The sequence below is a fragment of the Ammospiza caudacuta genome, chromosome 17 (assembly GCF_027887145.1).
Source record: "Ammospiza caudacuta isolate bAmmCau1 chromosome 17, bAmmCau1.pri, whole genome shotgun sequence".
NCBI classification, from domain to species: Eukaryota; Metazoa; Chordata; class Aves; order Passeriformes; family Passerellidae; genus Ammospiza; species Ammospiza caudacuta.
This window is the reverse complement of record NC_080609.1, coordinates 9,690,642-9,718,065: the sequence shown is the minus strand read 5'-3', so window position 1 is coordinate 9,718,065 and position 27,424 is coordinate 9,690,642. Positions and strand designations below refer to the sequence as shown.

The window sequence follows — 27,424 nt, the reverse complement described above, 5'->3', positions numbered from 1 at the left end:
GAATCTCTGCTCTTGCATTGTGTGTAAAGTTTGTCCTTTTCTCTGTGCCTGTGGTGGCTGGCTTTGGGTTGTCTCCAGCCTAAATTATGAGCAAGATGAAAAGATGTGCCTCTTCCCAGAGCAACAAGGCAGGAAAAAAACAGGCACTAGTAGAAAATGAGCTAAACAAAACAAGACAAATGATCATGGTGGTGGCAAAGTTGTGGTCTTGAATAACCAGAAGGTGCATGAAATCTCATAGTCATGTATGATAAAAAAATAATTTAAACAATAAGTCTTAGTTGTGTTACTTCCAGTCAATCCTTTATAGAAAAAGACATGTAAAGTTCCAGTTTACAAGCAATAGTTTTACACAGATGAGAATTTGATAAGTAGACACTCTTAGTTCTGATGGCTTCATCAAAGCTACTTTTAAGTGACTAATAAACTGTGAAATAGGCTCAGAAAAATGAACTCGGTTCACACAAGTTATTTCACAGCCATTATAATGTCTCAGTCTTTAAAAACAACTGCACTTTAATATACTTCTGTTTATTTAACCAATACTGTAGATAAAAGCTGATAAAACAGGTAAAACAATATAACTGTTAGAAAAATATTTTTAAACATACAACTTTTATTTACAGTTAGGCACAAGTTCCCCAACAACACACGATCAGCTATGGAGGGAGCCTTATTGCATGGAGGTGATGCCAGTCCTGAGGGAAGGCTGTCACCAAACACCACTGCTGCAAAACAACCCCAACAGGGGGATAGTCCCTATCACAGTAAAAATCCGAAGTCCCAACACATTTTACAACCTGTTCTTATATTTTTTCCTTCCATTTAGATGTAAAAAAAAAGATGTTTGAGAGATTCTTTTATCATTAGTGCAAGAGAGGATGGCTTCCTGCAGCAGTGCCCTCACTGGGTGCTGCTCAGGGCTGGAATCTCTCGCTGCCATTGCTGCCCGTGCCGGTTTGGGACTGGAATCCCCTGCTGCCATCGCTGTCCGTGCCTGCCCGGGGCTGGAACCCCCCGGTGCCATCGCTGTCCGTGCCTGCCCGGGGCTGGAACCCCCCGGTGCCATCGCTGTCCGTGCCTGCCCGGGGCTGGAACCCCCCGGTGCCATCGCTGTCCTCCTCCAGCGCCGCTGCCCGGGCGCGCAGGGCGAGCGCCAGGGCCGGGGACGCGCCGGGGCTCCGGCCGGGCGGGCTGGGCTCAGCGCCTGCTCGGCACAAGGCAAACAGCGTTAGAGGGAGCAGCCTCAACGCCAGAACGGCCCCTGCTCTGCAGGGATCTCTTCTGTCAAGTTTTTGCAATGAAGTTACATGGAGTTGAGACTGCCATGCAAGGTCCCATAGCCTTATTTTACCCTGAGCAGGATGATGATCTTGGGACTCTCCCGCCTTTCACAGCAACACGTGAAGTCTGTTTCTAAACTGATTTAAATTTCTTGTCTGTCTGTTGGGTGCTCCTATACTCTCTAGTACACAAAGGCTGGTGGTCAGTCTTTACAAGTCACCACCAACACAGAACAGGCTACCAAAAGGCACAGTCTGTAGAAAAAATTCACCCCACAAGCCCAGTTGTAGGGGGATAGAATATAAGAAAACAATGATGGTGTAGAAAGTAATCTTACCCCTAAGGAGTTGCAGCTGGGCCAATTATCAAAGATTAGGAACAGGCCTGACTTTAACAGGACACAGCTGTAAGCAATGAGAAGAAGAGGGCCATAATAGAGTGGGGTGGGAGGTTGAGAAGGAAACTGGAGTCAGTGGCTGCTTTGAGAAGAAGAAAGTCAGTGCTGTGAGGAGATGACCATGAGAAACACCAAGAAGGTATGGAACTTTTGTGATAAGGAGACAGCAGTATGGAACCCCTGCAATAAGATGGCAACACCCAATCATTTTGTTTTCTCTCTACACAAGATGCTAAAATGCTGTGTCCCTGACTTGCAGCTGTCACACACTGTGTCTGTACATCAAACATTTTTACTGAGCTGAATTTTTAAAAGTTTCTTGTGTTTCATCTTAGTTGCTTACCTGGTGAAAAGTCACTGCTGCTTGAGATCTCAGCAGAAAAGGGATGCTGAAAACAAAATTCACAAGCAGATTTAGGTCATGGTTTCCCTCCTGTGTGTGTTATCTTGTATTTGAAAAGATACCAGTTATCTGTAACCAAACCATATTCTGCAAGTCTTGAGCAAGTTTGTGATTATGAGTGTTCAATAGCTGTTCTGATCACATTTTTATATCTGTTCAAGTCAATCTTTAAAGTTATTTTCATGTATACAGGACTTTGCCACACATACACCCATCACCTATGCCACACCCCAGGTTCTATATAGGGGAATCTACATTTCCCTCTTTTGACCATCTCACCTCATTGTGGGATGTGTTTTGGTGTCTGTCAAATGCCCTTTCTGGGTAGCCTGGCACCTCCTGGGCAGGTTGGATGGATGGGTGGTATGAAGAGGAGCGTCTCTGAAAAACAGAGTTTGGCATCAGCAGTCTGTGATCTGGCTTCCAGCTGTGACTGTGTGGTCAGCACTGCTCATCTCTCTGCTCTCAGGGAGATGGCCTTTCTGCTAAATCCACAATGAGATCATTCTGGCATCTCCTTCTGAAATCTGATCTTAACAACTACAAGAACATCCACATGTGGGAGGTGACAAATCTCCCTCTCAGGAGTCCCACTTGTGACACTCAACACAGGCACATGTTGTCTGAAAATCCCTAGCACATAGAAAATGTCCCTCATATTCAGCTTACCTCTTCACAGTCAACATTTATTTGTATTATCACACACATATTTATAGTTAACAATATCAATTATCCATACTTGGTTTTTATTTATGTAATCATTTTAATGATAGACAGTCATACAGGGGGATTTGGGTTTTTGGGAGGAAGGAGAGGAACCTACCAAATACTTTTTCTCTATCAGTATTTAGGTCAAGGAGTTTTTACTCAACCCATATAAAAACACCAGACAGCACCTATATGTCCACATTTTAGCATTAGTTTGATGGCTCAGCAGGCAGGACTGCCTTGAAAAATAAATTCAAGTTTAGTTATCAGTGTTGTATGGGATTTAGAAGGGGGTTAGGTCAAAGCACTCAGTTTTACCTCAGCTGAAAATACCCACAAATCACAGCCCCCTAAGGAAATGCATTGCTGGGGAGGAAGGCAGCCTCCTCCTTAGCCTAGGCAGGGTTCAGGTGTGACCAAACCCTCTGATGACCATCACTGCACATGAACATTAGGAATGTTTTCTTGAAGTTTCATAACCATAAATTATATCTGGTGAGGGTAAGGACTTTTCTATGTCCAGATTGAATTCCAACCTGGAACAAATAATTAGGGAACTTTCACACAGCATCCTTTTGCTGTCTGGAGTTAAGTAGCAAGCATTTAGATTAAATTTTAAGTATAGCCTTTTCCCAAAGCAGCAGGCTGTTTGCACAGCTGGAGGAGCCCCATGGACCTGCCCCAAGCAATTAAACAGCAGCAGCTGAGCAGTCAGACTGACCTGCTGGCCTCTTCCTCCCAGGCCAGACAAGCTTCTTCTCTTTGCCCTTTGCTCTCTTTGTAGCTTTTGGAGCAGAAACTTCTTATCTTGTCCTGCCTGTAGTCAAGATATATTTGATCATTAGCTGGAATGCACTAATTATCCTTGAAAGGATCAAGGCCTGTAAGTAACCAGTGACCAAAATAATTCCTTCTATTCTAAAATAATCTGTCTACAGAGGGAGCTGCAGCAACACATCTTGAAGATAAAATTCTTTTGCTACAGCTCTTTGTGAGTTAAATTTCCCTGTAACTCCCATGAGGAAGGACTCCCACCCTCCTTTGCACAGTTATAGGAAAAACAGGTTACAGCCCCACAAAGCTGGATGAGACAATCAACATAGAAGCCAAATTATACAAAAGATACAAATGAAAGCCAAACTTACATTAATAATTTGGTTATGTAAGAGTTTGATCATGGTCTTTCTTGCTTGTATTATTTGCCAGTAAAGATAAGTAACAATTCTAAACAAAACAAAATAAAAGGTCCATTATATGAGCATTTTATTCTAGTCAGTGTCTAGATAGAAATGTATCTTGTTCATTTTAACCCATTAAAAGACTTATATACACACATCTCTGTACACACACACAGAAAATAGATGTACACAATTACACAAGGAATGGCAAACACATGGATTTGCCTAAAACAAGGCAAATGCATGAAATTGCTTAAAACATTATTTTATAAAAGACCCAAAAATTTGTGGACTTGTATTCAAGATGAGAGGTCATTTAAGTGAGAGAACAATACAAGATGCATTTCAGATAACAAAATAACATAGAATGACTCTGTCATTGCCAGTTTTTTCCGCTTAAGGCCTTTTTCTAGTTCTTTTCATTAGCAGATACTTACAGTACAACAGTAGAGATGATGAAGAAGAAAAGTTCACTTGCAATTAAATTGTGGTAGATCCACACTACCCATTTTGAGGCAGTGTAGCTTTCCAGTGTCTGTATCCACTCATCAACTGCAGCATACATGGAAGGCAAACCTCTGAAAGGGCCACATTCTTCTGAAGGCTTTAACCTGAGAGTGTGGAAAAACAGCTACTTAAAGCTTTGTATGTTAACCAGCGAATTAGTTAATATTGTGATTTTGTACATCAAGATGCTCCTCAGTTTTCTATAGCCCTCTAATGTCTTTGGACTCCCAGGGTACTTCCATGATCTGTATTTCATTTTTAACTTGTGTTCCTCTCCAGCCATTAAACGCCCACTCAGACAATGCAGTGAGACATGAGCCCTTGCTGCAATGGATCAGCACCAAGCCCTGGAAGCACAACCTTGACATAAATATAACCTGTCAATCACTGTAGCACACACTACAGGAAATTGAAAAACTGGATTTTTTTAACATTTCACCACAAGGTGAAATCATTTCACCTTGCCTTCAGGGACATGAGTCACTGCAGATCTTCAGTAACAACAGAAGGTGGTAAAATAAGACAGCTCATTGTAAGAATTATCATTGTCAGGTAGACTGAAATAGGAAAGTGTTTGCTTTGAAACTGAACCACTCCAGACAGTCTGAAATTCCCACTTGCCCTCAGGAAATGATAGCTCTGACAGCTTTCATCCCAACTGATTTCATGTGTCTCACTAAATACTGAAATCACATTGCTGACTATTGTCAAGAGAAAAGTGTATCCATGCTGCCCTCCTTCCTGTGGCCAGAGTGACACACACAGAACCAAAGCAGCTTTGAAATACTGGTAACAACCCAGATCCATTACTACAGGGTCAGCCTGCCTGCAGAAAGAGCCTCTGAAGTTCAGAATTAATCCAGGAGCTGACCTCAACTAAGTTTTCCCAGGTGTTTCTCTGCTGCAGACCCAGAATCACCAGTACTGTAAGTAAGCTGGGAACTAGGACTTGGTCACAGATACTTTTTTAAGAGGAGGAAAAGTAAAATTTTATGCCTTTAAACAGGAATCCAAAATGCAACTTTGTTTCTCCTCCTGCTTCCTCATGGGACGAGTTACTCAGTGAGTCACATTCTCACAAGCTCACAGAGCAGATCTTGTTTTCAGAGCACAAAACAACTCATGAACACCTGAAACCTTCCACCAGCAGTTAATATAACTTCTTTTATAGAGAAATGCAGATCCTCTGCCTGGTATCAGGTCACACAGCACAGTGATCTTCCATACCTCCAGACAGTGACCCCAGTGACAGACAGGACTCCAAGGAAGGAAGGACAAAACAGCAGGAAAATGAAGGATGTGGTCATCTGAGCAGTTCTCCAGACTTCACGAGGGGGCTGGCAATTCCTCATCAGACTGACCTTTAAAGAGAGGAAGGTGCTTTGGAATGCTCTTACCTGCCACTTCAGCTTGGTTTAAGTCAATCTGAAATTGCTGAAATAGCATCTATCAGAAATTTCCAAGACCAACTTTTATGTGAATTTGATAGATAGAGTGTAGTTTTATAAAACTTCAATAATATAATCTTAAAATAGTAAGAAGCAAAATGAGGTTCTGATGGGTTCTTCAGAAGTCTGCTGGGTAGAGTTTGCTTTTGTAGCATATGCAAACTCATGGTTCAGGGAAATTTTAATCCATCTTTCTACCTACAGCTTTGTTTTTCTACATTCAACACTACAAACTGCTTCATGACCTAACAAACAACTTCTCATCTGGTCATACTACCAAGACAAACAATTCTGAAAAGAAGACATTTCCACCGTGATCTTCAGCTAAATCACCCTGCTTACACCTAAATAACTTCACAGAGGGGAGTTGCTGGGGAGTGACTGAGAGGGCAAAGTCACAGCCACAGGCTAAATGTCTATATTGACATATGCACTTGCCCTCTGTTAATTCTCCTGCCTTTAATTTTATTACTTTATTATGATGAATACATACAAAGTTTGTTACCTTTTTCACAAAAAATACTATAAGAAATGCTATCATCTGGATACCAGGCAAGAGAGGTGAGAACAGGATACCAATCCTACAAGGAAGGATTTATAGGAGAAAAAAGTTACATCTTCACTAGTCACCATTCAGTTCTCAGTGCACTGAAAGCAGAAAAATACCACAATAACTTCATATACAGATAGTGTGGGATTAGTTGGAAATGTGATTTTGTTACCCTTGATCCTCTAACAGTAAGTCCACCTTTGAAAATACGCAATTTCAAACACACATATTATGTACAGGTCTGCAGAACCCTCTTATAATTGGGGTAACATACTCAATTCTTGGAAATCAAGCATCTTTTCCAGTATTTAATACTGAGACTATTTCATCACAAACATCATCCCAGTGAGGAAGTAAACAAAACTCCAGGATATTCCTACAGGAACTCATCAGGTTTCTCCCAGACCAGGTGGCCAGCAGGTAAATTACTGACTGAAGGTATTGTTACTTTGTTACACATAATTACTTTGGCAAGTCACAGTCCCTACCAAAGGCACTGAACAGCTCATCTCCCAGTTATTTATCCTGTTCTTTCTGGGAAACACCCACAAACAGAATAAGAATTTTTCCATGATAGTTCTACATGCAAATGAAGTTTTGGCTGTAAGTTGAACACTTACCAGGTCAAAGTCTGTGCATAGATCAAATCTAAAACATTTCGTCCTATATCAAATTCTGGCAGCCCCAGGCTCACACAGATTGTAGTTCCAATAATTCTGGGGAGAAAGAAAACTATAGTTCAACATCAATTGCTAAATGATAAAGTCCTCTGTAGAAATCCCTGTAAATGGCCTTCTGAAAACAAGCATCTGTGACAAATTATTCAGAGGCTGATTACTGTCATGCAAAGGAGCCACAACTTGTTCATTAGACAGCGCAGCAAAAATGAATCAATTTGGCAAAAAAAAATCCTGTAAAACAAAGCAGGGTTGAAGTAAGACCTAGTACATGTTGCACACAACTGAAACAGAGAACCAACAAGGATTTCTTACTGTATCAGTACATATCTATACTATAGTAACTACTTGTGGCTTCAAGAACAAGTATTCTTCTGCTAAAGCAGCTGAAATGGCAAGGGACCTCAGAACAAAACTGTAACAGCTTTTTCAGGTCATGAGAATTTTAATCATTAATAAAAAAAGTGAAATTTGTACACTGATACTCTTAATGTACCCTCAAATACATCCTACTTCAAACTAACTGAGGTTGCAAGGAGCTGAAACAGACAGGTGAGCAAGTACTGAGAGGATTCCTACTGAGGACCAACAATCCCTTTTAGTCACCTCAGTTTTCCTGAGCTGGGGAGACAGTTTTATGCTTCTTGTAGTGAGAGCAACAAAGATTTTGGTAACTATCACATCTTGATACCACCTTATCAACTGCATCACCAACAGAGCTGGGCTTTCAGGAGGTTACTCTCAGTACAAAATGTTAAATACAAGCAATTGTACTTTGAACCTTTCATGTCTACGTCAGGTGCTTTTGCCCAGTTTATGGGAGGCCATTCATCACAGCTGACATTGCAGTTTTAGCTCTGTGACTTTCTGCTGGGAGGTGGTTTCCTACTGAACACAACAAGAACAGGAGGATTGAAGTACACTGGCAAGAGCTGTGGAGGAAAAGTCCTCAAGAACTTCTCAACATTGTCTTGTACAAATTAAAGGAGAAGTTAACAAAGCCCTACCTTGTAAACCAGTCTTGTTCAAATCATGGGCAGAGAGCAAACAATGGATTTCCTACACAAAAGTATGGCCAGGGATCTAAATGCTCTGCAGAGCTGGCAAGCATTTCAATATTGCCTAAGCCATAAGCAATGTTTGGCACTAAGAACAACAGATGTCAGAAGTAAATTACTTTTTCCTTACATCCACTTCACAATACTTTCTCATTTATCATTCTGCACACTTCTACCTTTGAGAGACTCATTATATGCTTAATAAGACTGATAAAAACAGATTTAAACTTGTGGGCACTGTAGTGACATACTGAGAGGGGAAAAATCACAGTGGGTACACCAAGGAAAGGCAGCAGTGTGCCCATGCTTGTGCAGAGAAGATGGATTTGTGCCCGAGACAACTGATTGTCACCACAGTCTCAGGAAATCCATGAGAGTAGAATGTGGCTTCCCCCCTGCATGTGTTTCCATCTCCAAAGGGGAAAAGGACACACTGACCTCCTTCTAAGGAGGAACAGCAATAGACACAAGGCATGTACACAGAGACTGCCTGGTAGGGAAAATCAAGGAAACTTCATGGCCACAGCCATGCTTCTGCTGGACTTTTCTCACATGGAGAAAACAGATCATATCTTTGGGTAATGAATGAAAAGGAGATTAGAAAAGTAGAACTCACCTTCGTAAAAACTCTCCAAAGAAAGAGCCAAGCAAACAAAATATGAAGTCAACTAGAACAAGACGATAGATATCTTGGCCAACCAAAGTTTCCCAGCACTTTAAGAAACAGAAGAAAAAAACCAAATCAAACTAGAATTTAAAAATTATGCTATTGTTCCCAAATGCTTGGGTATCTGAAACTTAATCAAAGATCTGAAATCTTGATCATATATATTCTAGCAGCCTAGCAAATCATGGTTGACTTCCCAGTGAAAAATGCTGCCATCCAGCTGAGACTTGAGCTGGGCCATTCATTTTTTCCTACTGCTGATTTGTCTCAAGTTGCTAATAAAAATTGTTAGGGTAGGAAACTCAGCTTCCCAAGACAACACACATGCTCCTCTTTGCTGAAGCAAGTCTCTTATCCAAGTGGTTCCTAACCTGGCACTGCAAGTCAGAGATTTGTGTTTTGAAACTTTACCTGTGACTCTGAGGTAGCCACGATGTTCAGCCAGTAGTAGCACAATATTCCAACAATTGAGATTTTCAGGATGATATTTCTAAAAAGAAGAAGTAACAGTAACTGCACCAACAGCTGGTCCATACCTGGAGGGAGTGATGGCAGGATGACCCCTGGTCACACTTCTTACTTCCTCTTGGCACTGCAGAGTGCCAGGACTAGCAGGAGCTCTCCTGGGAGCTCAGGTGTGGCATTGTTCTACTGTCCGGGCAGGAGGGGAGCTGGGCATGACAACCTTGGCACAACATCTGCTTAACAGGCTGCTGGCAGGCTGTGGGGGCTCCTCAGGGGAGGGAGGGCTGAGGGACAGCAGGGGTTGGGCCGGGTAAATGCCAGGCATCTGTTTTTAAGTGAGGTTACCTCAGTTCTCTCTCTATTACCCTTCCCTGTCTGGGGAGGGGCCAACAGCCATGAGGCCATCAAGGAGTGCTACAGGCCCAGGTCACAGTGCACCCAGCTGGGAGGGAAACCATTCCTCACCCTCATGCACAGATATAACATCCAGAAGATCATGAAAGACAAAAGGTCATGATGACAAGAGTGTACAGAAGCCTTTGGAGAAGATGAATTTTCCTCCATAGCTCCCTATTCCCCCCACACCACCCAGACACAGCTTTGTATCAAAAACAACTCAGACAACTTCAGGCTGAAAGCACTAAGAGGTGGCAGCAAGAAATACCTGACAATAGTGACATATATGTGCTGTCCAGGAGTCTGAAACTTCTCCAGGTGCCCAAGCCAGGAGAAGAGGAATGGGACCAATGTGTTGAGGAGAGACACAATCACAGGTAGCACCAACATGGCAGATTGTCTCTGTAGATCATTGCTATACCCTTTCATAAACAGCTAAGAGAGGAAAAAAACATAATGAAACAACCCAGACTTAGAGCCTTAACCAAAATGCTGTCTCAAGGTGTGTCCACAGGGAAGCCCCCTGGCTCACCTCCCTGATGTTCTCATGTTTTAGGGGCCCATGAGCAGCAGCACAGTGACCCTCTCCCCTTCCCCTAAATTATGTGGGAGCAAGGGTGGGAGCCCCAGCCCAAATGCAGCTCCTGGGGAAGAAGGGACAGGTCCTGCTGGGGCTGCTTCTTGCTGTTTCTCACCAGGTGCACTGTCCCTAAGCTGACCATGGGCCCAGACAAGCAGCTGCTGGAGAGAGGAGGGAGATTTGCTCAGGCTCCTCAGCTCCCTCACTCTTGCCACAGTCCCCAGTGGGGCAGGCCTTGTCAAGCAGCTCTTTAGGGCCAGCAGAAATTGTGTGTGCTCTGGCAACAACAACAACAACTCTGTCTGTCCTCCTCATAGCAAACAGAGTTCACACTCAGTGTGAAATACCTGTGTGGAAAAATGCAAATTCTGGCCTTACCTCGAGGTTATTAATGGAGAGGAAGTAAACACCAGCACAAGCAGCTACTGCTGTTGCCAGGGAAACAACCCAAGCAAGGAGATGAGTAGCAATATGAACAAATCTCTCCATCACAGAAAAATTTACAACTTCTTTGTTTACTTCAGTGAGATCTTCCTGCAAAGAAACAATTTCTAATATAGAAGTTTTTTAGTCAATAGCACAAGGCAAAACTTGTTTCAGGGCACTACCAGAGAAACTGAATGAAAGATTATTGCTCTAGAAGATGGGCAGAGTAATATCCTAGGAACATTTACTGGGCAATTTTGTGTTCCTATCCTAGAAGTCAAGTTTCACAGAAAATATTTCCAGCCTGCCTTTTGTTTATAAAATAGTTAAATAGCAGGAAGGAGAAAAAACTGAATAAATACTCTGTATGGCAAATATTTAATAGTCACAGAGACCTGTTCAATAGAACAGAAGCACACAAATATTTATATGTCGCTCAATGAGAAAAGGAAAACAAGCAGCTAAGCCAATGCCAGGAGCTCAGACCAAATGAAACTCAGGAAGTCAGGAAGATTTGAATCTCTTAGGCACAGGACTAGCATACTTGTGTTACTCTGCCAGAGACTTGTATGTGCACACACAAATTTGTATGCACAACTAAGTCTCCAACAGAATGACTCACACACATTAGTTGTGTACGTCCTGTGGTTTGTACCTTTATCTGTGTGAGGAGATTCTTCTGTTGCAGCTTCACAGCTTCTTCATTAGTTATATTGAAGTCCCAAGTACAGAGCAGCTTGCTGGCATTCACAGAGGATGCCTTTGTTAGCCTAAAGTTACTGGAGAAGAATCTTGCCATGCTGCAATGAAAATTAAATTGGTCAGATGTGTAACAGGGAAATTCATCAAGTCTGTACACAGGGCAAGGAGGGAGATTTGTCAGTTTTTCCATCCCATCACAAGTTTATTGGACCTATATCAGAGCATGTCACATACAACAATGTGGAAAATAAACTTTAATGTAAGAAACTCTAGCATTTCCATCTCAAGATTGTTGCTGACAATCTTTACCTCTGTAAGGCCACATCAATTAGAAACAATATTAGGAGCAACAGCTTACAAAAGGGCATCACAATATTCCCAGTTTGAAGTGGGATTCTCTGTATGTCCTTCACTATTTTGCAGTTATTTTTAATTTCTGTAATAAAGGTTTGATTCCTGGAGACTGTCTTTTTTGAGCAGAAATTTCTACTTAAACTCTACACCTGTAAATAAAGACTTACAGAAACATACTCAAGTCATTATTACCTCGAACTGGGTGGAGAATGGGGTTTTTTATTGTGTGAGTATTTTCCCCTTAATATAAGAGAAACAGAAATTCACAGTCAATTTACCTGAACAACAAGATAAGAAAACAGATGACAAAATATATTCCAACAGTGAAAATATAGGCCAGCTGCATGTTGTAAGATGGACCATTCTCCACTTTACTGATTGTAGCATTGGTGTAAAAGCCATAGTAGAGAACTGTTTGTTGAAAATAACCCTGAAAAGACAAGGGACATCATTCAGAATATTTGCTCTCACCTCCATGGTAGGAAGCATCATCATCTGAAGACAAATTACTGGAGGTGGGAGCTGTCCTATTCCTTATCATGAAATCAGAGGTACGATTAAATTTAAATACTTACAGCTCCAGTGAGCAGCTCCAGGCCCGTGAATGAAAGGTTATTTGGTTCTGCTGCCAGAAACTGAGGAATTGTGATGAAACCAAAGTTTATGAGGAATGAGAAGATGTTAAAATTTAGCAGCCACTTCAAGAAAACAAAATAAGAAAGAACACTTGTTCCAAACTCAGCACCAATGATCTTCAGACTCTTGTGCCATGGCCGCAGTTGTTGAAAAAAATCTGAAAGGGCATTTCCAAATCGCCGAAATGACTGCAGGGAAAAAGAGGAGAGGCATGAATCTCAGCAAGCAAACAGGACTCGACTTCACATAATAAAGCTTCACATTTAAATGTTGCAGTTTCATTTTGATGTTCAGAATGGATTTGCCCCACTCCATGCACCATAAGGTGAACTGGTGCTCCTAAGTGCTCCTGCCGTGCAAGGCATTGTTAATGAACACTGCAGCAATTAACTGGATCTTTGGTAGGTAACATGAAGCAAGACACCAGATTTCTCTGGAGGCAGTGCTAACATTGCAGCTAGAGTGGTTTGCTCTGCTGTGGCTGACAGAAGTTTCTGGCACTTACCACTCCCGGTGCTCCCTGTGTCCACTGAGCACCACGATGCCGTGATTTTTTGGTTCTTTCTTTCAGAACTTTGTTTCTGTGGAAGAGCAGGGCAGGGGTGACAAGCATTATAGTATGAGTTGTAATTGAATCAAGAAGCCAAAGAAGATGCTGCAAATACAGTTTCAGCTCTGTGCACATGAACAGAATTAGTACAACATGGAGATGTTCTTACTGGTTCATTTTATATCAGCTGATACCTTGGCTCCTGTCCTTGCTATGACAGCATGTTCTCCCCCCTCCACTAACTCACACTGGCAGCAGAATTTACACATATTTTGTAAGGAGACAAAAGGATGGTTGAGATCATATGGTCTCTTCTCCATTTTCAATGACCAATATCCAAGTTTGCTTTGAAAATAAATCTCAGGTCATCATTTATAACCAAATCTCAGGACCATGATATTCTGTTTTATATTACTGTGAGAGATTCTTCTTATTTCCATCATTAAATTATTTTCTCTTGCAAGACATTAACTCTTTAAGAATGCATAAAGTGGCAAACCAAAACTCAGCACATGGCAAACTCCCATAGTTGATAGCTAGATATAAATGTTTTTAAACATTTGCAAACATTTACAAACATTTGCTAGAAGTAAATGTTTTTAAAACTAAAGACAAACTTTTATTTTTACCTGATCTCTCTCTTTTTTCTCATGGTCTTTGGCATCTTCTGGATTGCTTTAATCCTTTCATTGCTGGACATACTTGCAAGACTTCCAACTAAATCTTCCTCTGCATCAAACCCACGCAAAAAACAAAATTTGGGGATGAGAATACAGCAATTTTTATACACAACCTGAAATTGATATAACAACATCCCTCATTTACACTGCTACCAAGGTGTGTAAGCTGAGACTTAACTATTTTGCCCAGAATATCTTCAGCTCCCTCAGAACTCTAAATCAGATGCAAGTAGTCCAATAATGTTCATACAAAGAGCTGCCATATAAAGGAAAATTAAATACTGACAAAACTCCAAGATTCTGGTCCACTTGATCATGTTTGATAGTTACACTTCTATCATGCTACATATTGACTTGAAAATTAAACTGTTGCTTTATTTATTCTGTAATTTTAGTTTATGTCAGTGCTCCTACTTATCACTACCTATTCCACAGACACACATCTCTGACCTGACAATCAGGCTGCTTCTGGATAGTTGGAATTTGATGCTAATTCTAGGCACAGTGGCTGAAAACAATCTATTAGCTGGTCAAACAAATTCTGATAAAGAGCTTAGCATTTCTTTCTACAATTTAACACCTTCATACTGCACTTAATTTCATTTGTCATGGGATTTGAGTGTGTTAGGAGAGCATAAAAGATTAATCAGTACCATAACACAAACCTAAGCTTAGGTTAGGTTTGTGTTATGGTACTGATAACCACAGAAGGGCTGAACACAGTTCTGGTGAGAAACAGAGCAGCATCAACCACACCATCCTTGTACAAGACACTGTCAAATCAGATCCCCTTATCTAGACCCCCACCTTCCCTGCACACTGGATCTGCTTCAGGCATGCTGGAAGAAGTCATGAAGATCTCATCGGGGGGCCTTCGGTTGCGTCTCCGAATGAAGCTGTCTGAATTGAATAACACACATTCCTTAGGAAGCCCAGAGACTCCTGACAATTTACTTAAGAAATTCAAATTTCACTTTGACAAGAACAAGGTAAAAGTGTATCCATTAATCTCACTAACTTCATACAAACACACTCCCCCACTCACTTTCCTGGTTGTCTTTGACAAGCACAAGAAATTTTTCAGATAAATGCTGGAAGAGGGGCTGAACCCAGTCTTCATCTGTCATGGAGAACTCCATCTAACCCATTCACAAATGCACACCTTCACTATTCAAGACTTGCTTCCTAGAAGACAAGCTCTTTCTTTAAAAATCCTTCCCCAGCCTTCAGGGGGATAATTTTGGAATCACACTCCTTCATGCTGAGTAAGTTCTATGTGCCAAATTCCCATTTCCCTGGGACCAAAATGCAGCTGCTCTCTGCACCTTCTCATGCACTTATTCAAACAGGTGACTACACTCCTGAAAAGCATCTGCCTCCCAGCCATGACACAGATGAGTTTAGCCACAGCTTTCCTTGCCTGGCCTTCCCAGTGAGATAATGGCCAGTCCCAGTGTCACATCCCAGTGTGGAGCTCAGCTCACTGATGTGGAAGGACCCCACTTTTGACCCCTTTTATTATGTGAAGGTATTCATACCTGAACAAGAAGGCTTTAAAATATTCATTAGTATTATTTTATGGAGGGCAAGACTGACATGCAATATTGTGATGCACCACAATCCTTACCCTCTGATCCACTGGGAATTCCATGAGTGTAGGGATAATCCAGCATATAGGAGGTAGAATGTGGGGTGTAAGTCAGTTCTGGCTCAGGCTCAAAGGAAATATTTTCTTTAAAGGAAATCAGAGTTACACAAAGCTGCAAACTGCTCTGGGTTATTTACAGACACAGAATGCCAAGCCTATGACAAAACACAGATCTAGTGCCAACACAGCAACCTAGTCCCTCAACAAAACTCCCATATTCCACCCCAATGTACATCTTAGTACTCAACACCTTACTCAGTCCATACAAAATAATATTTATCCATCTGTTAGTACAACAATCCCTGAATTGCTAATAAAACACATGAACTGTTTAAAAAAACCATAAGGCTGAAAATATTTAGAGAGTAGAGCTTCGCAGAGCAGCAGCACTCCCTCAGGACAGAGCCAAGTGTTATTTGTTCCAGGCATTCTCTAAGCTGGTCACATGAGAAATTACATACCTGTGAAATTCCCATATGGACTTGTGCTGGGTAAATCCTGTCTGTAGTCAGAGCCAGGGCCCAGGGAAACCATTGGGATGGCCACAGGGTAGTTCTGCTCCCTGCCTCTGTGCTCTCCATAGTAATCAGACTGAGATGAATCATGAGGAGTTTGGTGAGAGAATGGGTTCCTTTGAGAGCTCCCCCTGGGTAAGCAATGAAAAAGAAAATCCTGACTGTCATAAAAACCCTCAATAGGTATCCTGAATTTGAGTATGTTATAAAACAAGCTATGATACTGAGAGATATTTTGTATTTAGAACTTCAACAACATAATTCTGATTTGGTCATCAAATGAATTAAGAAGCTAAAATTTTCTCCGCCTGAAGGTCTAACTAAGCAGGAATACTGGCTTGGAAGACAAAGATATGCAAGGTTATATCCCATTGTGAAAATTACTGGAGCTAAAAAATATGTACAACATTATGCCATAAATAAATTTAACTAAAATTCATCCAACATGTAAAAAGTAAACACATCATTTCCTTTGAATGCTGCCTTCCTGGTAACAGTTTTAAAAACTTATCTGAGAATGAAAGCATAAAGGAGGGATTCAAATAAATCCACAAATTAAAACTCCAGAGAAGATCTTCTGCATATAAATGAATATTTCTTATGGCACAGTCACAGAGCAAAATTAAATAAACTCACCTTCTATCAATTTCCAATGTCTCTGAGAAGTGGTAGTCTGGATTTTCAAAGGCTTCATTGTAATGATAAGACATGGCAAGTCCTTGGTTTGAAGGATGAAATGCTCTTTATATTTGTCTCTACTGCTTCATTAATATGTTAAAAGGATGACTGATTACAGACCTGATTACAAAACAGATGCAGGTGCATAAAAATTAAAAGGAAAGAACTCCATTTTAGCAATTTAGAAGACTCTACTAAAAAATAATAGGAACCAGTATAAATCAGCAGTGGTTTTAACTTCATCACCTCACCATTGGGAAACTGGGGTTCACCGGAAATTGCAGGTCAAATAGGAACTCATATTTCTCTATAGTTAGGTCTCTCCAAACCTACAGAACTGCAGTGCCACAGAAGTTTTCCCAACACTAATGAGGCCAGGCTTTAGAAGCATGTCAAAATATTGAGAAAAAAATAAAGTTCTCCCTCTCCTCCTTAAACAGCAAAAGCCAAATACACAAATTTTCTCCAAAAATTTAACTCCATTTCCAAAATGAAAGAGGAAGTGTAGCCTGCCCTGTTCCTTGCTAGCAGTGCATTTCTAAGTTTTAGTTGTGAATAAGGGACCTGAGGGACTGTGGTTTTGTACAGAGCTGACATCTGGAGACTCATTCCTAATGAGGGCTCTTCTAATGGTTTAATGCCTCAATCCTTTAAATAGGCCTGGTTTTAGATTTTTCATAGACTGCTCCATTTTAATCTTAAACAAGCCAGACTTAGAATTTGTTGAATGGGAGTCCTCATGAGCCAGTAAAAAGGGAATGTTACATTAGAAGAAGAGAATCCAAATTAAGCAGGCAGTTCTTGCAATTAATCAAAAATCATACTCAAAATAAAAAAGGAAACTATATTTAACATTTCTTCTTAAAGGCACCATGTAAGTTTCCTAAGTTGGCAAGCTATTCCACAGCAGGGAAGGGAAAAATAAACAAAAAAGGGCAAAGCTGGTAAAACCCATCTGAACCTATTTTTATTTCAGCTCCATTCCTAGAAAAGCAGAGCTGAATCTTATTTAACAGAGTCTCAACAAACTTTTTCATTTGCAGTGGATTTTGTGATGTAGCAAAGGAAGTATTATATGAAAAGTAGCTTCAAAATGGATAATTATAAGGTGTCTAGTTTCTGAGGCCTTTTCAAAATCTTACTCTGCCAAAAGAAGCTCTTTAATGAGTGTTGTGTCATTTACATGCCTTAAGAGCTTGGAACACAGTCTAAAATCCTGCAGTGTGACGTAGTTGTAAAACATTGCCCAGGTTTTGCACCCTGACTTGCAGAATTATGCTTATAAACATGAGGGACTGATTGAATTCAAAGTCCAACATTTGAATCAGAACACTGACTACACTTTGATTACAGCATGAGTAAGGGTGCTCTGAGGCCCAGGTACTCAGCACATCCAGTAAAAGCAAACCAGGCAATGGGAACACAGAGTGCATCACCCTGCTGATGCAAACAGGGTGTGATTGCTGCCAAAAAGAAACCAGAAACAATCTCTCCTAAGTGTCAAAAAGAAACCAGAAACAATCCCTTCTAAGTGCCAAAAAGAAATCAGAAACAATCCCTCCTAAGAGCCAAAAAGAAACCAGAAACAATCTCTCCTAAGTGACACTTGTGTTTCTTCAGGCAACAATTTCACACCTACAGAGTGAGGCTCTCAGGAAAGCACAAGTATAGTTAGCAAAGCCTTCTTTCCTCATCTCCAAAAAAACTTAATAAATACCCCATGAATCCAAGGCTCTTACATGAAAGAAATCCAAGGCTCTTAAAAGTCATGAGAAGCTTAAATCTCCTGAAGAGGTAGATTTCCTTTGACAGGAAGCACTTAGCTCTTGGTGATCTCTTGAGAAGTAGCTCAGAATATATCTGAACTTCTGTACAAACCCTTCAGGAATTAGTACATTCTGTCCCTATATTCTATTTAAAAGCATGGAAATGATTCCTGAAAAATACTATCGTGGTCTTCTGCAAAGACTTGCTTGGAAAACTAAACACCTTCTATAAATGTGGTTTATATTTCAAACTGCAATGAAAAGCTCAAGAGGGAAACATTACTTTCTCAGGGGAAGAAAATTCTGAGACAATTTCCTTTGAAGAGTGTGCAAAATTACATTTTTCTATTTTTTTTCAACTGGTTTCCCAGGAACCCAACTCTCTTGGACTCAGCTATCCAAAAAGCTGGGAAGTTTGCCAGCAGGGCAGCTGGAAAGCTGAGCACTGATCTAAAGAGTTTGCCAACTTGCCTGGTCCTCATTGGAGCTGTAGTGAGCACAGACATTTTGATGGAAGTGTATGGATTGTGCAGACTCAGCATTACCCAGAAGCAAACTGGCAGAAAGCATCAGCCATCCATATCAACCAACTTGCTGACATCAACCAACCAGAAGAAACAGATCAGCCTGGCTGAAAAATCTATCCAGTATTTCTTTCTCTCACTCATTTGAGAGACCTCAAGGCTTATCCATAAAGGCTTCTTCATAAACTCAAAAAAGCCCAAGACAGATTCTCTGTTGGCTCTGTCGTTATGCACTTTGTTTTCTTTGAGTCTTGTGATGCCTCAAGATCACTATGAAAGGATCACTATGAAAATCCACAGGGATATTTACAGTCTAACACTGAACCTAGCATCTGAAAATTACAGTTAATACATTTCTGACCAGTCACAGCTCACTGGAAAGAGCCCAAAGCAGGTAATGCTCAAACTAAACCATATCTTTCCTCTTTTCACCCTATGATGGAATGCAGCAAACCATAGTTCCAGGAAAAGATAGGACATTTAGACTTAGTTTTTCCTTTAAAACAATATTAAGAAGGGAAAAACATAGCTGGAAGACAGAGGTTATTTGTGAAAGACAGAAAGTGGGATCTTGACAAATCTTCCCTCTCCTCCTGTGGGTTACATTTTTGGATTTCAGCAAGCAACTTATCTTGCTGAAACAAACAAATCTGTGCACCTTCTCTGGAGTACAGCAGTGTTTAAGATCAGTGGGTTTAATGACCATTGATATGTAAATAAGTTAGAAGATCTGTGGAGGGCGGGTGCCTCCCTCTTAAATCGTTCAACCCGGTAATGATACAGACCAGGAAACTCCAAGCAGTGCAGACGCATACTTCTGAATCATCTCCCAGAAAAAAAAAATTGCCTTCAAGTCACAGATTTACAGCCTTGACAAAATATTCCAGGTTACTTTCATCCCTTCCTGTACAGGTAATGTTCTGCTATAGACACTAATCCTCATGTAGAATATAATAAAACAAACATGAGTGTCCTGCCAAAACAGCACTTTGTCCTGGCATCAAGTTTAAGGAAAGCCATTTAGACCTTCAAGCTCCTTACCTGTAATGTCTCAGTAAACAAAAGATTTCATTAAGTAAATCCTATTGGCACACATCTTAAAATGGAATAAACACGGAATTCCAGAACTGCATCATACATAACTTAATAATGTTGAATGACAGGAATAGAACTCATGGAAGAAGTGATTCAGAGGGCCGAATGTGCTCTACATCCATAAAGATTGTTTAGTTTTGTAGGGTATGACTACACAGGACTTCACTGTTACCCAGGTTTTATTCATGAATGCCTGTCCTGTTTAACGCGTTCCACACATCATGATGATAAAGAACCAGACTGATTTCTGGAAGCCAAAAGTGAGTTTGAAAGACAAGCTGGAGTTTTACATTCCGCATCAGCAGCTGGACTCCAGCACTGATCACTACTCTTCCACTGTCTCAGTTCCAACAGTTTCAACACTTATGCAAGAGACCAGGAAAGGCTCTCAGAAAATCTAAAGGGCTTGTGTACTGACACTAACCAAACACTGCACTGGGGAAAACCTCATCTCTAAATGATGTACTAGCAATGGAACCAAGTGAATCATACACGGAAGCAAAGCCACTTATCTTTACTGCATCTTGCCAAAGTACCCAGCCAGCACCAACAAACACCACTTCTTCCAGGCCTCCCTTTGTGGTTTTATTGAGGTCAGTAAGGTCCACTATAGGAACCAACAGCAACTCTGCTATTTTAGACCTAGAATTCAACTTAGGCAATCTAAATTGTGCCTCTGCTACAAGAGATCTTCCCAGTGACAGATGACATGCAGCAGCATTAAAAACTCTTCTGCTTAGTCTTTCATAGGGAGAGATGAGCAAATTGGGAAGAGAGAGTGACAGCATCCCCCTCACAACAACCATGCTGCTGTTTCTCCCAACAGCTTCCTGGGTCTGGAGCCCAAATGGATTTCCTTGCTACTCCTGTAGTGCAAGGGCACCTACCAGAATGCAGATCCCACTCTGCCATCCCTCAGCTGTTCCTGTAAGAGTGGGGTCCAGAGAGCAGCCAGCCAGAAGGAAGCAGAAAAGTGTCTGTATGCCTCCAGCTGCTCTTCAGCATCATGAGCTCTGCTCCTTATTTACTCTTTATCCATTTTTCTGCCCCTATTCACTTTTTCGCCTTATCCCTTCCATTTAACATTCTTCTTGTAATTCCCTTACAATATAGTAAGACTACAGTACTTTCATGGTGTTCACTTTCTTTGCAAGTTAAATCCTTTGTATCACCTGTGGTTGCTTAGACAAGGTTTTTGGGGAAGGACTGCCAGCTACTTTGTGTATGCAGTGTCCCAGACAGGTTTCTACTTCTTCACCTGAGTTTAGAAACCTGCAAACATGCCCCAGAAACACCGAGAAAATCATTACAATATGCAGATAAATTTAAGCGTTCAGTAAAGTGTTATTAAGTGGAGGCACATACAGTTTTTGCATAAAGAGAGTGGGTGAAAGTTCAGATATTTCATTAATTCTGTGAAATTTGTAGTCCTCTCCCTCGTCTACCACACACATCCCTGCTTCTTCACCCAAAAGTCTCCCCAGACCCAGTTCCTGTGGACTGAAGTACACATGACAATGACTTTGAATGATCTAATCCTTTACCTGAAGGCTCCTTTGAGAGCAACTCTCTGTGTTTGCTGCTTTGTTGCTTTTATTCTCCTAAATCTGACCACAAGGACAAATTTAATTCATTGGGAAAATCATAAGCACTGAGATATATAGCTACTAAAACTAGAAAGAGCTGAAAAGCAGGAACAGTATACCTGGCAGAGAGAGGCAGGGTTAGCAAGTATAAGAAACAGAACTCTCCATTATTTCTTTAACCCTTGAAAAACATTACCTAGCTCATAATGTGACCATTATGGGGAAAAAAAGGCTGAAGCAAGAATCATTTCATATCACTGCAAGTCAGTCTTGTGACTAAATTTCCAAATTGCAGTCTGTCACATTCTCTGCATTTAGCAGGACTAAGTCTTTGCCAAACAAGTTTTTTAAGTCTATTAACCAACATTAACAGCTACTTGTATTTGAAGGAAATAACTGCTTACAAAAAAAAAAAAAAAAAAAAAAAAGGAAATGAGTACCTGGTTAAAATCAATTTTCAGCTTTAAGTGGAAAGGCAGCCAACAACAGCAGGTCTCTTAGAAGACACTGCTTACTAGAACAGTTCTGACTGAAAGAAAGCAATAAAAGAAAGCTCTGTTTATTCTGCACTTGCAATGGATACCTCTCCACTTGCAACCTGCAAATTGTACTTTAATGAGCAGTATCAGTTGCAGGAGTATCATTCACCAGTTCAAGTGGAAAAGCTTATGAAGGCTACATATATGATCATTTTGGATAATAAACAGGGGTTTGCATACACTCAAGGATCTTGGACTGAAAAAGGACATTGTTCTGTTTGTAATTTGTGGCTTAACTTCCTGTTACGAATATTGTTGTCCTGTTACTATTTGCACAAGCAGTATTTAACAGGACCCTGAGGGAAAACAAAAAGTATATCTGTCAGAATATTGGGAATACCGGGAAACTAGAACATTGCTAGGGGGAATCAGTCAAAGGAAGAGAACTGGTTTTGTCAAAATCCTTATATGCAGTTTTCAAAATTTTTAACAAATAATTTCACACTTTTTAATTTTCCAGACAAAATGCAGCTCCATTAAAATCCACTGTAGCATATTAAGGGCATATTCTACAATGAACATACACAACCTGTGGACTATACAAGTGGCAATTAGAGACTTTTTCACCAATACCTGAAGAGGACACCACTGTAAAGTTCCAGTTCCTCTTATACCTGCCCGTGCAGCCATTTCACATCACCTCAGCACTTTATCACTCTCCAGGGTAAAAGTCCTTTGTCACTGACATATTTTATGAAAATCCTTTTGCTAGGATTTTTCTCCTAGCGAGAAGCTGAGAGGCCTCAGAAACGAAATGTAAACAATAACTATCTGATGGCTGTGGAATGTGGTCTGGAGATGGGTTTACCAACAGGTGCACCTTTGATTGGTTGCATGTGAATTGTTTTTAATTAACGGCCAACGACAGCCAGCTGTCTCACACTCTGAGTCTCACAAGATTTTATTATCATTCCTTTTTAGCTCTCTGATGTCTCCTTTCTCTTTCTCTAGTACATAATTTTCTTTTAATATAATATATATAATAAAATAATAAATCAACCTTCTGAAACATGGAGTCAAGATTCTCCTCTCTTCCCTCGTCCTGGAGACCCCCAAACACCACCACAGTCATTCTGACAAACTTACTTTGGGGGGAAAACCAACCAACAATCAAAAAAGCACTAAAAGACTAAACCCAAAAGTAAAAAAAAAAAACTACATCAAAATAGTTAGAGATGAATTGCTTTGGGTGGAGCATTGACATATCAGCCCAGCAGAAGTTCCGTTTCAAGTGCATTCCTTATCACCTGCAGCTGCTGTTCCCTCGCCCTGCGCTGGCCGTGCCGCACGGGCAGGGACGGACACGCGGCCTCACCTGCACTGTCGCACCCTGAACGCGGCTCCGGAGCCACTGACCGGCTGCTTCTGCCACAGGAGCAGGGCCAGGCTGCCGCGGGTGGCAGGGCTGGCGGGGGGACAGTGGTGACACTCGGGCAGAGAGGGGAAGCAGAAGTCAGCGCAGCTCCCGTGCAGTGCCACTGCTTTTGCAGGTTTGCTTTACTAACGGAGCATTACTAATGACAGCAGCTCAGCAATAAAATCCAGAACACGAAGACTTGGCTTTTAGGTGTACATTAAGTATTCTCCATAGAAACGTTTCAACCTTTGTAGGTTAAAGAGTAAGTCTGTGTGTTTTGAGGGAGTAACAGAGTGAAGCACCACAAAGAACACGAATACTGGAGCCCGAGATTTTCCCCACCTATTGAACACAAATTCCCGTTACCTGTTGTAACACAAAAAACTCACAACCTGGAAAGCACAGCGCTACATCCATTCACTAGCTAGCAGAACACCCAACACGCAACTTACACCAAACTGAAATGCCACGCTCGAGGCTGTGACCGCAGCCAGGCTAGTGCCACACCTCAGAGACAAGGGTGACACACTGGCTAAATACCTCAGGGAAGCGTGGCCGGTTCTCCCGCGGGACCAGCCCTTGCAGCTGAAGGCAGCGGAAGCTCGGATGTGACCAACGGGCCGATAAAGCTGCGAGGCGCCGTTCGTGCAGCAGGGCTGACACCAAGCCCTGGGCGGACATTCTCCTTGCAGCGAGCAGAAGCCGAGAACACCCCCGACATGCCGCAGTCCGACCCTTACGGTTCCATCACTCTGAATGAGCAGCAGCCCTTTGGAAGCGGCAGCACCTGTCGGGGCTGCGGTGGCTCCTCCCTCCCCCGTGCCGCGGCCCCCGCTCGGACCCTGCCCCCTGCAGCCCCCGGCCGTGCCCAGCCTCTCCGGCACGCAGAGCCCCGGGCTGCCCATCGCTGCTCTTACCTCGCTCCCGGGCTGCCCGCCGGGACGCGCTGCCCGGCCCCGCTCTCCCGCTCCAGGTGCCGCCGCCCCGCCCCGTCCCGCCCCTCCCGCCGCCCGCGGCCGCCTGCGGTCCCCGTGTGGGGGACCCGCTGTGGCCGCCGGCTTCGCTTCCCTTCCCTTCTCCCCGAGCGGGCTGTGCGCGGAAACGCTCCCCCAGAAAGGGGAGCTGAGGTCCTGCTCGTACAGCTCAATAGACATAAAAACAACAAAAACAACTACCCGAAGTTCTTTGCTGATACCTACCGTGCGACACGTTGCTATGTTTCTGTTTAGGCTCCAAGACGTTCGCTCTCCTTCTCCCACGAATTTAAACATGCTTTCTTTTGGCCTGGGATAGCAACACCACCACAATAAAAGGACAGAGAGAAACAGTTTTCAGAAGTTTTCAGACACAGATGCATTTCCTTAATCGCTGGATTAATCATTTGTAAAGAAAAGGAACAATCTTTGCTCACATATTTTTACTTGAATTAAAGGAAGGCTCTTCTAAGGGTGAAAAATTAGTTCATTATAGTGAACTCCAGCATATGCTCTCTAGCATAATCCACAATTCCTGGACAGGGCGTTTAATACCAGCCCTTCCTGTACTCTGTATGCACCAGAAGGAGCTTCTCCTTTAGTCTGACACAAGAGACACTGATTTTTCTTGCCTTTCTCTTTTCCCTTCTTCTACCCATTTCATGCAGAGGTATGAAAAACTACAGACTGGACAAAGCTCCAGCTGAGCATCAGGCAGGGTGCAACATAGAGTAGCCAACAAAGTGTTGGGGTGGTGCTTCTGACATAAATTTCTATCCCACAGCAGCTCAGCAGGGGTGCCTGCCTCACCTTTCCTCACTCCACTGCAGCTGGACTCGGGGATCCCCCAGCACTCTGCAGGCACTGCCAGGGCCCCTCGCAAAGGCCAATGCTGTGGAGCAGGAGCATCCTCAAACTGAACAAGGGGCCAAACAGCCACCACTGGGTGGGCACAGACAAAGCAGGAAGCAGGGTGAGGAGAAGGCTGGCTCTGCTGTCCCACACCTGTGGCCTGCCTTTTTCCTTTTTGCTAATACTGTATAGATTACAGACCCCCAGCTGCTTCTGTGTTGATGTAGCTTCTTATGCCATTTTGGCATATTTTATCTCCCCAGAAAACCACACATCTTAAAACTTCTACCAACCATTCCTAAGTAACTTCTCTGCTCAACAAGACTAAAAATGCAAACAGATGAAAAATACCCTTGTCAGCCTTCGGATTAATGCCAGCAGGGAACTGGTGATAAATCAATCAATCTGCTCTGTGTTCAGAAGCTGTGCTGGTGTAACTGCTGACTTTTACCAAATGACTAGTGCTTTTCCAGCTCCTGAACTCAGTAAAAGATGTTTATCCTGTACCAGACACATTCTACATAGACTTAAGTGAAGTTTTCTAATGCTGCTTTAAGATTAGGTTTTGCCCTAAGCAACATTCCTGGCATGGCTGCAGATCTCCTGCACTGCCCCAGAGCTCCCTGCACAATGCACAGGCCACAGCAAAAACTACCAGGGTAGTAAAACATGAGATGCCCAAAATTAAAGCAATCACCCAGAACTTCCCTGAATGCTTAGAAGCATTTTTGAGCTGTGGCATGAGGAAGAGGAACCACACAAAAGAACAATTGTCCTGGAAATGGATGGTGTTACTAAATGTGACCGACCTATCTCCAGCATCCTGGGAAACAGAACATGGCACTGCCTTCCATGCTCAGCACAGACAGAGCTGCTGCTTTAAGGATAAGGAATACTGGACAAATGATATACAAGTGGAACTTACTGCATTGCCTGCATGTGACTGTTGTGCTCTGGTAGAATCATCCATTCTCTCCTCCTCAGCTTGTCTGTCTTCCTGTTTTTCCACCTGGGATTGCTGTGATCCATAAAATTCATTGAAACATTTCCAAGTGTCATAAAAGCTTTCTCAACTGCAAAAAATAACATTAAAGAATGTTCTCACAAAATTCCTGGGGAAGTCAATCTTGTTTCAATTCCTCCGAACTTTATTTAAATTTGTTCTCATGGGATCATTAACACAATACTTCTCTAGAACACAAAGTTTCAGAAAGAGTCTCATTAACCTCAAGTGTATTGTTTACCTTTCCACTTTGTATTCTTCATGGTAAAAAAAGAAACATAAATAAAAAGTGAAACTGCCACCCCAGATGACACCCCAGGGCAGCTGTACCCTATAAATATTTGTATTTAGGGCCACACAAAGCCAGCTCATGCTTGGGTGGCTTTAAGGCACCAGTAACAATGGGTACAAATGCACATTCTCATCCAGCACATGAATCGCACGCTCAGCATCAATGCTCAACAGCATCAAATGATTTTTCAGGAATGCTGCTGAGGGGTTTTATTCTCCATCCCCTGAGTTTTTCAAAATGATCACATGCGAGTTGTTCAAGTGAATCCCATGAAATGTGGCACTCAACCAAGGAACCACAATCACCTGTGCAAATGTGTATCACTGAGGTGTCCAGCTCTGTCACCAACACCCTGATCCTGCTGACACTCACAGGATCAGCCTTTGCTATACAAAAAATCCCACCTGGCAAAAACCATCCTGATCTCTGAAATCTCTGATATCTCTGAAAAGGAGAAGGGAAAAAAGTAATAGGCCTCCAGAGTGACTTATGGAAGGATGAGGGCAAGTTATAAGTTGTTCTCATCAGAAATAGCTAAAAATTAGTTATAGAATTGTAGAACCATCAAGGCTGGAAGATATCTTTGAGATAATCAAGTTCAACTGCCAAAGATAAACCTGCTAGCAGAAAGGCAAGAGCACCTCTATGGTGTGTTTCTTTGTTGGTTTTTTAAGTCATTCAGTGCAATAAGGAAGTTGCTGTGCTTTAATTCCATGTGCGTATTTCACAACAATTCCCCTTAAGATATACCTTTCACCTCTGCTGGTAACACAGATTACAAACATCAACATCTAAATTACTTTGAGAACTTTTATTTTTATCAACGACATTTTATGGTTTTATTATGAAAACAGATTACCTACGTAGATCGTTGCTAGCAAAGTAATTTAAAAAACATATCTGAGCTGACGACACACAGCTAAAAGAAA

The 27,424-nt window shown here is 41.9% G+C and overlaps 1 protein-coding gene across 2 annotated transcripts; it reads right to left on the bottom strand.

The window, feature by feature from the left end:
- Positions 1-281: 281 nt before the first annotated feature.
- On the bottom strand, positions 282-26,172 carry TMC5 (transmembrane channel like 5). 2 transcript variants are annotated; one of them, XM_058815943.1, is made up of 24 exons: positions 24,786-24,854; positions 24,574-24,658; positions 16,466-16,627; positions 15,776-15,960; positions 15,294-15,398; positions 14,474-14,566; positions 13,616-13,715; positions 12,942-13,017; positions 12,376-12,624; positions 12,079-12,230; positions 11,400-11,544; positions 10,697-10,852; positions 10,007-10,173; positions 9,289-9,367; positions 8,827-8,924; positions 7,096-7,191; positions 6,431-6,506; positions 5,705-5,838; positions 4,408-4,581; positions 3,938-4,016; positions 3,514-3,609; positions 2,364-2,465; positions 2,025-2,070; positions 282-1,207 (listed from the first exon to the last, which is right to left on the bottom strand). In XM_058815943.1, exons 3-24 carry the CDS (start codon positions 16,537-16,539, stop codon positions 918-920), a joined length of 2,772 nt encoding a protein of 923 aa, XP_058671926.1. In that variant the 5' UTR covers positions 16,540-16,627; positions 24,574-24,658; positions 24,786-24,854; the 3' UTR covers positions 282-917. The 2 variants fall into 2 exon arrangements, with proteins under 2 accessions (XP_058671926.1, XP_058671925.1); XM_058815942.1 differs by lacking the exons at positions 3,938-4,016; positions 24,786-24,854 and adding an exon at positions 26,126-26,172.
- Positions 26,173-27,424: the final 1,252 nt, after the last annotated feature.